A 14,052-nucleotide genomic window follows, 5' to 3' on the forward strand; every position below is an offset into this window, starting at 1 on the left:
TTTCCCTGCAGCACCCGTCGTCCGGAGCTGGAACGGGCGGCCTGGTGAGCTCCTGGGTCAGAAGTCGGCCTCCGGGGCGGAGTCACCGTGGGTGTGTGCCCTTGAAGAACGGACACTCAATAGTGAAGTCATCACATGCAAGACTGAGTCGGGCTGGGTTTTGATTGTGTGACCTCTGACACTGGACACCCCGCCCTCCTACCCACCGCCTCCTAGGGGGTTTGAGGTCAGAACACCGCGCTCTCTGGGTCATTTGACCCTGTGGGACGTGGGATCCTCGGGCCCCAGTCCATGCGCAGCCAAGTGTGAGATATTAGAATTCTCCGGTGTGCATTTTACACTCCAAGGAAATTCATGTCAGATCAGGTTTTTAGTCAGTCCTGTTAACTTGAAATTACAGAGTCCAAATGAGAGGCAGAGAGGCATTGAATTTGGGATCAAAGAACTGAAAATCATGGGACACAGTGATAAATAAATTGCAAGCAAGAGAGTATATTGGAGCATATAAAGAAGCCATTTGGGGTAAAACTGATTCGGCCTGAGTTTGTTTTTCCAACAGGGTCTGTCACTTTCAAACATGCATTGTGTGTCTGCTTTACCATGTTCCAGAGAGAAAAGTAAATGCCCTTAAGATAAGGATGCAACTTCCCCCCACATTGGCATTTCCTTAAGGATAAGCATTTCTCCCTAGGCTACGATTTTGTTGCTGCAATCATCCTGTGACCACCCAGCTCGAGACGACAGACCTGACACCAGCCACAACCATCGAGACAGCAGACCTGCTCCCCACTGTGTCCATCAATAGCTATGCCGGCAGGACAATCTGGCAGGGTGATCTTGTGGCTACTGTAAAAGGGACATTGCAATCATATGTGATACATGCTGTTTGATGGTCTGTAACCGCTCTGTACACTCCACTTGTTCAGGGCCCTTCCCCGGGCCATGGTCCTCCAAAGTTGGCTCATAATAAACTTACCCCAATTTTGATTTATAGATTGATTACAGATTATTTACGTCGACAACAGATTGAGGTAGCAACCCAAATGGTTGCTAGGAAGAGGCAGGGGCTTTTAAAGGCAAAAGAGGAAAGTTTGCCTTACAAAGACTATTAATTGGGGTTAACAGCAGAAAGCTGGTCTTGGCTCATCTTAATGGCTAAGGCAAGCTCGAGGGAGGCAATAGCCCGCCACTGTGAGGAGATCCAGGTTCCTGCAGAGTTCTTGGAGTATTTCTGACTTGACTCAGTTCAAAGTTTATGTTCTGCCTGATGAGGATGTGCATAACACTCGTTCCTTAATGGCTTCCCAGCTCCATTTTAAAGCACTTTGAGATAAGATACCCCGTTTTATTTCACATTTAACCCTTTTCATGGAGAACTTTTCCAGAAAGTTTCCTGATGAAACATAGATTTGTTTAGTCCCACATTGCTGGTGTTGATGTAAATAATCCTTAATCAATCTTTAAGTCAAAATTTGGGGTGAGTTTTTTATGAGCAAGGTCTGAGGACTATAGCCCAGGGGCTACAGTGTTTATATATCTTCTTGGAAAAAAAGAGCATACATCACATGTGATAAGAATGACCCATTTACAATAGTCATGAGATCAGTTGGCACAGCAGATCAGTGATCACAAGGTAATTAATGCTTAGTTTCTAGGAAGAGATCCTCATCCTCAAAGAAATGCCGATAGGGAGAAGCTACATCCGTATCTTTAAGGGCATCATTCTTGCCTTAAGACATTGTCAATGTTTAAAGCAGATATACAATGCATGCGCAACAGGCCACATTAGGCCCTTTTGGAATACAAGGCGAGGCCAAATTAGGTTTAAACCAAATGGCTTCCTCATATACTCCAATATATCCCATTGCTTTTTATTTATTCATCACTGGGATGCACCAGTTCCAGAAGCTCATGTCCAACAGGAGGCAGAAATTATTTTTTTCTGATGGTTATACCAAGGAGTCAGTGCCATAAAGGTTAGGAACATTTCAGCAACAAGCAGGTGGCTGGGAAATAACTCCTGGTTTCCTCACCCGGGAATCTCATCCAGTTCCCTGAATGTTCAGGTAAATAAGCCCTATCCGTCATTTCAGTATGCTGAGTCACCCAAACCTTGGTGTCTGCAGAAGGGCTGGAACAAATCTGAGCACTACCATGAGAAGTTTAGATACAAGGACACATAGCAAAACTCCAATAACAATCATAAGGAAAGTTGAGTGATTTGCTGAGACCACCAGCTAACTAAGTGGGTCTTCCTCAGCAAAAGTGCTGAATTATCATCAGGAGGGTCAATGAATTGATCAGTGTGACAGAGGAGGTGTGTTATGAGAGGAGCAGTTATGAGGATGGAGGGTTGTGTGTGTACACACTGGCCTGGTCCTGAATCTTGGGAAGCCTGTCAGTGTCAGAGGGTCGGCTGCTTCTCATCCTGGGCAATGTGACTGGGAGGCTTCAACATCTGTGCAGGACCAGATATCAGGTGGAGCTTCCTTAGCTGTGAGATGTGTCTCCGAGGTTCAGTGCCTTCTAGTTCTGCAGCAGAGTCAGTGGTAAGGGGCACTTCATAGGGTCCTTTCCACGGGGCTCGAGGGCTGTCTTCCTCTGATGATGCTTCCAGAACACCCAGTCACCAGCCTCTAGACTCTGACCAACAGGACCTTTTAAATTGGAATCTGGGAGAGCTGCTTTAACCTGTTGATGACAACCTTGAGTATAAGACATTAGAGACTCACAGGAGCTGGTCATATAAGACAACAGGGGATCAGAAGGTTGTGTTCCAATAGACACCGGTCTGCTGGTGATTACCTCATGTGGGGTGAGTTTATGTTTTCCAAATGGGGCAATGCGAACAGCCGGCAGGACCAGGGGCAATACCTTAGGCCAGGGAGTCCAGCCTACAGGAATATCACAAAACCTCGAAGACCAGTAACAGGACTAGAATTTAAGATCTGCAAAGGTACAAACATAATTCTTGTCTCTGTAATTAATCCAATGTGTTTTTTTTTTAACCAACGATAGGCAGAGTAAAACTAATTTCTTTCTATTAAAATTTGGCCTGATTTTTTTTTTAATTTTTATTTATTTATTTATTTTTTTTTTCCCCCAAAGCCCCAGTAGATAGTTGTATGTCATAGTTGCAGAGCCTTCTAGTTGCTGTATGTGGGACGCGGCCTCAGCATGGCCAGAGAAGTGGTGCGTCAGTGCGCGCCTGGGATCCGAACCCGGGCCGCCAGCAGTGGAGCGCGCGCACTTAACCACTAAGCCATGGGGCCGGCCCTGATTTTTTTTATATAGGTGAGAGTTTCTCAATTTCGGAGAGATAAGTAGAGAGAAAAAATAAATGGTTTATGATTGTTCACAAATGTATCTTACCAAAGAGAAAAGATTACTTTAAATCTGAAAAACAAACGATATAGCATCCCTCAGTTCCTGCAGTCTCATGGAATTAAACTTGTTCTGCTTGATTCCAGTTTTTCCATCGGTTTTCTCAACTTTGCCTGATAATTGAGGATGACAAGGACAGTGATAATTCCAACTTTCCAACGTTTTTGTTAGGCTCGTGTAATTTACCCAGTGAAGTGGGTGCCTCGATCACTACAAACTGTGGAAACTATACCCCATGTGGGAAATACACTTTCTCACAGTTTCTTTGCCACTGTGAGGGTATCAGTCTTGAGGCAGGAGAAGGCTTCACCCCATCTGGAGAACACACATCCAATAACAAGAACAGGTTGATAACCCGTATTCAGTGTCAGTTCAATAGAATCCAGCTGCAGGGGCTGAAATGTTCAGCGGGAGGATGTCTGAGGCCTCTAGGGACAGGAATAGTTTTCTTTAATGCACTATGGTGGGTGAAGGGATGAAAAACTGAAAAATGCAGTTTCCCAGGGAGCCAGGAAGAGCCAGGCGGCCGTCTTGAATCTCCCATGGCCCCAACTGTCATTTAATTTACAGCCATTGTCCACCCATCTTAACTTCCCTGATTCAGGAGAAGACGGCTGCCACGTTACAAGGACGTCAGGATGGCAAAAGTCTGGCAACGAGGGGCTATTTGCAGAGGCAGAATGGACTTCGTCCACATGTCTCACAATCTTCATAGATGCTGTTGTCACTGCCTTTGCATGAACGTCAGCCCGGGCATTCTCCTGCTGCTCAGGCTCAGTTCTAGTGTGAGCCTCGACTCTGATGAGAGACCCAGTTTAGTTTTATTACTTTCCTTTCTATGAAGCATTTTTGCAAAAGCATCAGAGTAACTATCAATGACAAAGTCCTTAAAAATGGTGCATTATAATGCAATTGACAAAGAAATTTACTTATTTCTGTGACATACAACATCTTAAGATACTAACTAGAGTCATGACTGATAATGTTACATCAGGACGTGGATTCTGAGAAATTTCACAGAATTTAAAGAATATTTATATACCTAAGCAAATACAACAAAAAGAAGACTAAATGTTATTTCTTATTTGACAACTTCCTATGTAATATAACATATCAAATAAGCCTAATTAGTTTAGCAGATCTTTTCGAATATTCCACGTTAAAAAAGACATCACTTAGAATCTGTTTTGGGGAAGTTTCTCTAAAAATATTTCTGAAAAAGTGTTTAAAACAGTTGGTCAAATAGGGTCATAAGTTTTACCCCTTTTGTGGACATAACATGGTCTTCCTTTTGTCTTGACCCACTGCAGTTAAGGATTCACCTCATCTGATGACACAGCAAGTGAAATTGCTTCTGGTCGACGAGAGGAAGCCATAGCCCAGCAGTGACTGTAAGGCCAGCTTCCAGGTGTCTGAGGCTGTCTTAGCCATTCTCATTTACTAGGTAAACTGTGACATATTTCTAACAATGTATTAGGCACTGTTTTAAATATTTCCCATAAAGAGACTCTTAGCATATATAAATCTAGTTCCTCCTCATCAAACTCTATAAGGCAGATACTTTTATTATCTCCTTGGATGAGTTAACTGAGACTATGAAGGTAGGTGATTTGCCAGAGATCACCAAGCCAGCAAGAAACCAACTGAGGATCATGACTAAAACCTGGCCTTTCTTTCTCAGATTCCACAGTCATCATCTGTGCTAAATGCTGAGCATCCCTCATAGTCACACCCTCTAGGCTTGAAACAGAGTTCTCCACACTAACGTAGGCCCTGCAGGCACTTGCCTATGGGTTCCTCATGTTTTCTGCTCCCCACCTGCTCAGATGCACCTGGTACCTTGGCGCTCCACAAGTGTCCACTGTTCTTAGGCTGCAGTGACTCTGTCTCTATAGGATTTGGGTAAGATAACTGTTTTCCTAAGACTTCATGTGGCTGTACATGACTGCCTATCCCCTAGTGAGTTGATGACACTGGAGAGGAAAGTCAATCCTGACAGTGGCTGGAATCGCTGAGTTACAGGCACCCTCTCTGGAAAGGCTGTACAGATCTCTTTACTGGCCATTTCCTCTCTCAAGCCCTTGGGCGACCAGTCACCTTACACAACCTCTTGAGACATGAAGCCCCAGCTAGGTCCACCCAAACTACAAGATGTCCACCATGCCAAGGGCCAGAGAAGCATCCCTGGAGGCCATCTAACACACAGGGAGAAACTAACCTGTGTCATCGGGGGCAGAGCAACAGAACTGTAAGTGGTGAGAATGAAGAGAAAAAGCACGGTCCATTTGTCATCAGTGGAAATAACACAAGGGGCCTCCCTGAGCAGGAGCTGAAACAATCTGTTACCACGGGTCATAGGGAGAAATGGCCTGTGGGTGGATACTCAGCACAATTACTGCCAACAAGACAGAGAAGATGTCTATTCTGGTATCTATTTTTCATAATACCACTAAGAGCTATGTGGAGAAGAACATTTAGAAGCATCATTTCCAGAAATTAATAAAGTTTACTCAAGGCAGTTATGTCCATAAACTGGACCTCTGGCTCCTCTCACTCCCACCATGACTAAGTACTCCCCTCACCAAGAACAGTTCTACTTGTTCACAGACAACTAGGGAAGATGTATATCTTGTCCTGCCTCCCACACTGTTGATCTGCAGAAGCATGACTCCTGGTGATCTCAGGCTGGAGATGACTGACATTAGCAATATTTAGGTTTTCAGTATTAGGAATGAAGAAATTATTTTAATGAAAGTAGTTGACAGCTGCAGAGAAAATTAAGAAAAACACCAAAAAAAAGAATGTCAAAGGGTACATATATTTAGTACTATTATCCCAGAATATATATAGAAAAATTGATATAATTACAAAAATAATGTTATAGAATGGGATATTTTAACCTATCTTCTCAGCAAATAAAACATACAACAGAATATCACTTGTAAACATGCAACAGATTTGAAAATACGGATAATGAGCTCTCAAGCAAACAATGTAAAGAACCATCTTTGACAAAAAAATATACATTATTTTGAATGACATAAAAATATGAAAGATGTAAACACTGAGTAATCACACATAAAAACGTAAAGTATTAAATATACTGCATTTATCATTCAGAGAGCAGTCAGCAGTAAGAGAAAAGTCACACATACTGACAAATACGTTCACGTGGTTTCAATCACAGAAGTATCCAGAAACTAGAAATGCAGGGTCACTGCAAGCTCTTAATAGTGCAACGAGGAAGGAAGTTCCCTCCATTATTGGCTTTGGTGTTGAACCTATCAGGGTGGGGACAGGAAACAGGTCCACTACTAGAGAACAAGATGCTCCCTACAGAGCATGTGATTAGGAAAAGCCTTGGAGATGGAGGGGGCCCAGGATGAGAAGATCACCGAGTGACAGCCTGAATAAGTGGCCCGAGGGACACCACAGAGCTGCAGGAAAATGCACAGAACTGTGTGAACCTGAAAACCAAAGAGGGCCCACAATGGGGGAGCGTGTGGGAGAGTCTGTGGAATCTGCTGCCTGAGAGGAAACTCACATCAAACATGGGGTTTGGTTGGGGCTGTCCCAGACGGGCAGAGCCAGAAGTCAGAAAACTGCTGTGTGGGCCGGCCCCGTGGCTTAGCGGTTGAGTGTGCACGCTCCGCTGCTGGTGGCCTGGGTTCGGATCCTGGGCGCGCACCTACGCACTGCTTCTCTGGCCATGCTGAGGCCGCGTCCCACATACAGCAACTGGAAAGATGTGCATCTGTGACATACAACTATCTACTGGGGCTTTGTGGGAAAAAAACAAATAAATAAAATAATAAAAACCAAAAAAACAAAAGTGCTGTGACACAGGCCCACCAGGTTCCCATGCACTCCTGTCCCCTGACAGGACAGAAGATGTGAGAGTCATGGCTTCCTCTCTTCTTCTTTCCAAACCTCACGCACCTTCTTCTGCTGATGAACTTTACCTCAGAACCACAAACAGAAGGATTCTGGGATACATGGTTTCCCCCCTCACCCAAGCTGACAGCACAATTCAGTAGAAACTTCTGGACACCCGCTCTTACCTTCATGGTACAACTTTCTTCTGAACCCAATGCATCATGTGCACTTCCAGCCAAGATCAAGGACGATAACCACAGATCAAATTATGAATATAATCAGATAGGACTGTCCTCTTCCAAGATCTTTCCACAATTACTAATTTCCATGAGAAAGACAAATGTGGTATCCAGTAACACAAACAAATGTGGAATCGACATCTTTCAATGAGAAAGAATACAAAGAGTAGATATTGAGTCAGAAAATTCTAGTGTCTGCACCAGTGGACTCAAGGAGAAATTTCAACAATACAGGTATCAGATCATGGTCACATAAGAACATAACGGAAAGTAAGAATAAAAAAAATGTTCATCTAGAATTATATCAAATTGAACATGAAAAAACAAAAACCACTTATCACCACAGAGTCCAAAAAAAGTCATAATGTAAATTACACAAAGGTTATACAACTGTTCAACTATTTAAAGTCCAAGAAAACAAAATCTATGCAGTACAGATGTTGAGAAATAAAAAGATATTTATTATTTTCAGTGTTCATATCACCAACATGAACTAGAAATCAATGCAATAGGGATCCAAACTAAGGATGAGACACGTCTAAGAAACTTAAACTCCAGACTAAGGAAACACTTACAAAGGCAAAACCACATTTATAACCATTGAAAGATTTGTCCTGACCTGAGTTTTCATAAACAAAATAAGTGAAGTGCTACACCTGAAAGTTTTCCCACAATCTTGCTATCAAAAACTATCTTTCTAGTGTGTTTGCTTGCATTTACAACAAGGTGTTAAGAATAGAGATTTCTCTGTCCTTGGATGCAGATTTTACTCTCCAACGTGTCTTTATACAGTGATGCAAAATACGTGTACACTTTCTCACAGTACTGACATTAATATGGTCTCTGCCCACTGTGAGTTCCCAGATGACATTGAAAGTGTGGAGGCTATCTGATAACTTTTCCACACAGCTGACAGTCATAGGGTCTCTCTCCACTGTGGGTTCTGGCATGTAGGTGAAGAGAGCAGTGACGACTGAAGGTTTTCCCACAGTGCTGACATTCATAGGGTCTCTCCCTTGTGTGTGTTCTCACATGCACCTGAAGGTCTGTGGGATATCTGAAGGCTTTCCCACACTGCTTACATTCATAGGGTCTCTCCCCAGTGTGAATTATCACATGTCGTCGAAGGGAGGAGTCACAGCGGAAGGCTTTCCCACAGTGTTGACATTCATAGGGCTTCTCCCCAGTGTGTATCCTCACATGTCCTTGAAGGGAGGACTGATAGGGGAAGGCTTTCCCACAGTACTGACATTTATACGGCTTCTCGCCACTGTGTATCCTCATGTGTACTCGAAGGGAGCAGTGAGTGATGAAGGCTTTCCCACAGTGCTGACATTTATAGGGTCTCTGCCCACTGTGTTTCCTCATATGTACACGAAAGGAGGAGTAACAGGTGAACGCTTTCCCACAGTGCCGACATTCATAGGGCTTCTCCCCAGTATGTATCCTCATGTGTACTTTAAGTGAGAAATGATAGATGAAGGCCTTCCCACAGTGCCGACATTCATAGGGCTTCTCCCCAGTGTGTTTCCTCACATGTCCTTGAAAGGAGGAGCGAGAAATGAAGGCTTTCCCACAGTGCTGACATTCATAGGGCTTCTCCCCAGTGTGCATACTCATATGTCCTCGAAGCGAGAAGTGAGTGGTGAAGCCTTTCCCACAGTGCTGACATTCATAGGGCTTCTCATGAGTGTGTTTCCTCACATGTCCTTGAAAGGAGGAGCGAGAGATGAAGGCTTTCCCACACTGCTGACATTCATAGGGCTTCTCCCCAGTGTGTATACTCATATGTCCTCGAAGCGAGAAATGAGTAGTCAAGGCTTTCCCACAGTGCTGACATTCATAGGGCTTCTCCCCAGTGTGTTTCCTCATATGTGCTTGAAAGGAGGAGCGAGAGATGAAGGCTTTCCCACAGTGCTGACATTCATAGGGCTTCTCCCCAGTGTGTATACTCATATGTCCTCGAAGCGAGAAGTGAGTGGTGAAGCCTTTCCCACAGTGCTGACATTCATAGGGCTTCTCCCCAGTGTGTATCCTCATATGTCCTCGAAGCGAGGAGTGAGTGTTGAAGGATTTCCCACAGTGCTGACATTCATAGGGCTTCTCCCCACTGTGTATCCTCATATGTCCTCGAAGCGAGGAGTGAGTGGTGAAGGCTTTCCCACAGTGCTGACATTCATAGGGTCTCTTCCCACTGTGTTTCTTCACATGTACCCAAAGGGAGGAGTGATAGGTGAAAGCTTTCCCACAGTGCCGACATTCATAAGGCTTCTCCCCAGTGTGTATCCTCACATGTCCTCGAAGGGAGGAGTGATAGGTGAAGGCTTTCCCACAGTGCTGACATTCATAGGGCTTCTCCCCAGTGTGTATCCTCACATGTCCTCGAAGAGAGGAGCGATAGGGGAAGGCTTTCCCACAGTGCTGACATTCATAGGGCTTCTCCCCAGTGTGTATCCTCATATGTCCTTGAAGTGAGGAGTGAGTGGTGAAGACTTTCCCACAGTGCTGACACTCACACAGTCTCTCCCCATTGTGCGTTCTCTCTTGTTCTCGGAGGGAAGAGGAACTACTGAAGACTTTCCCACACTCCTTACATTCATAAGGTTTCTCTTCACTGCGTGTTCTGACAGGTATTCGAAGAGATGAGCAAAAATGGAAAGCTTTCCCACACTCTGTACATTCATAGGCCTTTTCTCCACTGTGTGATTTAATGTGTCTTTTAAAGCTACTGGGACAACTGAAGGCTTTCCCACATCGCTCACAGACATGAGGTTTCTCTCTAGTGTGCGCTCTTTTGTGTTCTTGCAAAGATTTGCGATAACTGAAAGCTTTGTCAGGATGCTTACACTCATAGGGTTTCTCTCCAGTGTGCGTTCTCATGTGTCCCTGGAGGGAAGAGTAACAACTGAAGACTTTCCCACATTCCTTACATTCACTGGATTTCGCTCCTGAGTGTGTTCTCACGTGTCGTGTAAGGTGGGAACGGCATATGAAGGATTTCCCACATAATGTACACATATGGGTCTTCTCTCCATGGAGACGTCTCTCATGTTCCTGTAAGGACAAGGGGCAAGTGAAAGTTTTTCCACATTTTTTACACTCAAAACACTTTTTACTACCAAGACTCTTCACATTTCTCCTAGATGCTCTCTCAGTATACTGAGGTCTTTTACAGGGTTTCTCTAAAACGTCTGCTTCCACGTGAGGGCTCAGGCATGAGACACAACCGCAAGGCTGCCCACATTCCTCACATGGATAAGGTTTGTGTCCAGTGTGAGATCCTTGTGGATTCTTCGGAAGAGAACAACCCACGAAGGCTTTTCCACACTTCGTGCATTCATCAGGTTTCACTCCAGTCAGACACCTCTCATGCACAGGAAGATTTGTAATCTGGTCCAGGGTTTCGCCACAGTGACCACCTTCATTCTTTTCACTGAGAGTCTCCACCAAATGACTGCTGCTCAAAATAGTAAACACACCATTCGTTAGAGATTGATCATAAGTAATTTCTTCATTAAAGATTTTTTAATGGTCATCCATGACTATTCTGACTGCATGTTTGCCATTTTCCAAGAGTGGGTCTGTTTTCTTCACTTTCTTCATTCTTACAAAGTGGAACAAGCTTAATGCTCCGGCTGAGGGATCAAATATACCATAATTTTCAGTGTTTACTACATATGGGCTTTCCTGATCATTGTTTACAAATGAATTCTGTCAGATGCTCAATACGTACATCACACTTATCAAAAGCTTGTCTTGTGAAAGTCCTCTGAGGCCACAACTGTTTGAATAGTTTCTATTTTTTCTTTAATTTCAAGAGAGTATAAAACTCTGCTGAGACCCCCCCCCCTTCCTACTGTGGGAATGCCACTCACCTCATACGCCTCTCCTGGGTTTGGTGCACACCTCCAACGTTCTCAAACTTACGGTTTTCTCCAAAAGCAGACCAGGAACCACTTCTTGTGAATGTTACTATGTTCTCTTTACTGAATATATTATTCTCCAAAATACCCCGCTGAGGACTTGATCTGCTGGTTTTGACTTGAGTGTAACAATCTGCAAGAATTGGTAGCATAATTTAATTTCTTGGGAAACAAATGGTGGGATAAAAAGAAAAAATTGACAACGTGTGGATTTCTTTAAAATACTGATCCAACAATTTACTTTTATAAGGAAGAATGGATATGTGAGCAAAGAAAAACTTGCAGAACCTCAGCTATATGGGACTTCGGCAAGAGTAGGGAAATGAGTCAAATTGGAGCCCTGTTCACAAAAAAATACTTCAAAAGAGATGGAGAGTCATGTTGGGATAAATATTATTAGAAAAGCAAAGGAGAAAGGAATTGGGCAAAAGGCACACCCCAAAATGCTCCCTTTATAAGAGGAGATACAGAATGTCTTGCCCAGGGAGCGAGGATGGATGAAAAGTCAACAGGGAAGCAGGTAAATGACACGTCACCCTCTCAAACAGGGACTGTGTCACGTCTCTAATGGACACATCCCAACATCATTCCCTCATCCAGAACCTGTTCCTCCCGAGGGTGGTTGCTCTCCTGGTGTTCACAGGCACAGAGGCCCTACATGGAGACTTTCTCCACGGCCTGAGCCTGAGCTGCCAGGGGAGACTGACAGTGTGCAGTTGCTGATGGCTCATGGAGAAGAGCTCACCATGAGGGAGGATGGAGGGGAACAAACATTCCATGAGATTGCACCATATTTTGTCTTCAAGACCAGTGATGATGGATAAGTGTGGAGTTAATTGTAGCAAAATTACCATGTCAACTGTGTATTAACCACAGTCTGTCACAAGAGTGGAAACCATAAAGCTGCTCTATCCCAAAGTGACACTGGAGATGAAGCTCACACTTATAAAATGAGAGAGACTTTTGTTCAACAGAAATAAAAATCTGTTTAATACCTCAAACTTTGTTTCCATGGAAAAGCTATTTGACTCGAGATGGTTCCATGAGGCTTGCACAGTGTCTCTTTCTTTTTCAACGTATTCCCATTTCTCAACTCCAATAAGAATGAACAATCCTAAGAAATACTTTTTCTATAAAAGAGTAAGTGAAGGCATGAAGCCGTCCTCACCCACTGAGGCCAGGTTCCTGCAGGTCTCCAGCATCACATCTCTGTAGAGCTTCCTCTGAGGAGCATCCAGCAAAGCCCACTCCTCCGGGGTGAAGTCCACAGCCACATCTTCAAAGACCACCGAGTCCTGAAACAGCCCACATACTCCGTTTCAGTCAGGCCCCGGCTTCAGCAGTGTGTGTGGGAGGATGAGTCAGGGACCTGGACTCAATTCCCAGGACCCCTGATCTCACACTCTCGTGGGAAATGACAACGAAGAGAGAAATCAAATGCAGTATATGCAGTGATGGTAAGTCCTTGGAATTTGAAGCAAAGTGTGACCACAAGAATTGACACAGACTTATACATGCATGATTCTAAGAATCAGCTTTCCTGAGATAGAGCAGGTTCTAGGTTAAGACAACGACTGAAAAATGAAGTCATCTTTCAGATAACATGGGAATTGACAGTTGGATTACTCAAAAGTTATATCCTTGTGTCTTGACATGAGTATAGCCATGTTTGGCCGCTCCATTGACCTACAGCCACCAGCACAAAAAGAAATATAAAAGCTGCTTTCTGCGTGGTGGGAACTGGCCCTTCTCTCACGGAGGGAGTTGCAAGTTGTAACATTTCAAGGCTCTTGGAGCGTCGTAGCACGGGATGGACTGGCCATCTGTGCCGGGCTAAGACGATAACCAAAGAGAACAATGCACGTACACAACTACTGGGCTGGGACGTTAGCCAGGGGGCTCAGTGCACGTACGCCACTGATAACCATTTTGTGCATGGGAACACTAATCGCTTACTCTGAAAATTACTGATGGTATAAAAACTGCTGGAAACTGAGACCCGGTGAGAGTTCCACCTGTGGAAGGGACACCTTGCCCAGGACGTGTGATCCTTGCCCAGCCGCGTCGATTGACAGGGCTCTCCTGGCAGTGGGGCGTGGATGTTGTGAGTAACTGATTTGATGTGAAGTAATTGATTTGATATGAAGTAATTGATTTGATGTGTTCTCTTTTCCGTCAACCTGGTGTTTCTCTTTCTGGTTGATTTGTGTCATTTCTCTTCAGCCGATGTGGGTGTTTTCCCTTTCCAGTCGGGCTGATGTTTTTCCCCTCTTAATATTTGACCTATTTAGATCTGTTTGCAGACTGTCACCTTTACTATCCTCTATATAATAAAATATACCTTCAGTCCATTTGTTTGGAGTGGAAAGTGTCTTTTACGTCTCCGATCGAATCCCCGAACCTCTCATAACATAATTGGCGCTGTGAGCAGGATTCGATTAAGGAGATGCCTTTCCTATTCAAACGAAAGGTAACTGAAGCCAAGGTGGAAGAAATTCCAGGATGGGAGGACCCTCCCTTTTGCACTCTGGCTGGGGAGTGGGCTCACAGGTCAGGATTATGTGAATCTTGGGATGTTCGTCTGCAAGATATGAATCATTGGATGTGACCAAAACTTTGCGGACAGTAGG

General features: G+C 44.2%; 1 protein-coding gene across 4 annotated transcripts in view; it reads right to left on the reverse strand.

Annotated features, from left to right (window-relative positions):
* Positions 1-7,939: 7,939 nt before the first annotated feature.
* LOC131403342 (zinc finger protein 77-like) overlaps positions 7,940-14,052 on the reverse strand; it is a 41,832-nt gene continuing 35,719 nt past the window's right edge. For 3 of the 4 annotated variants that reach the window (XM_058537603.1, XM_058537605.1, XM_058537602.1), the window contains exons 2-4: positions 12,591-12,717; positions 11,375-11,555; positions 7,940-10,956 (exon numbers count right to left, since the gene is read on the reverse strand). In XM_058537603.1, coding sequence (XP_058393586.1) covers positions 8,385-10,956; positions 11,375-11,555; positions 12,591-12,717 — 2,880 coding nt within the window. In that variant the 3' untranslated portion in view covers positions 7,940-8,384. Of the gene's footprint in view, positions 10,957-11,374; positions 11,556-12,590; positions 13,063-14,052 lie in introns of all 4 variants that reach the window. The other variant, XM_058537604.1, reaches the window with a different exon arrangement.

Source organism: Diceros bicornis, unplaced genomic scaffold (assembly GCF_020826845.1).
Source record: "Diceros bicornis minor isolate mBicDic1 unplaced genomic scaffold, mDicBic1.mat.cur scaffold_67_ctg1, whole genome shotgun sequence".
Classification (NCBI taxonomy): Eukaryota; Metazoa; Chordata; class Mammalia; order Perissodactyla; family Rhinocerotidae; genus Diceros; species Diceros bicornis.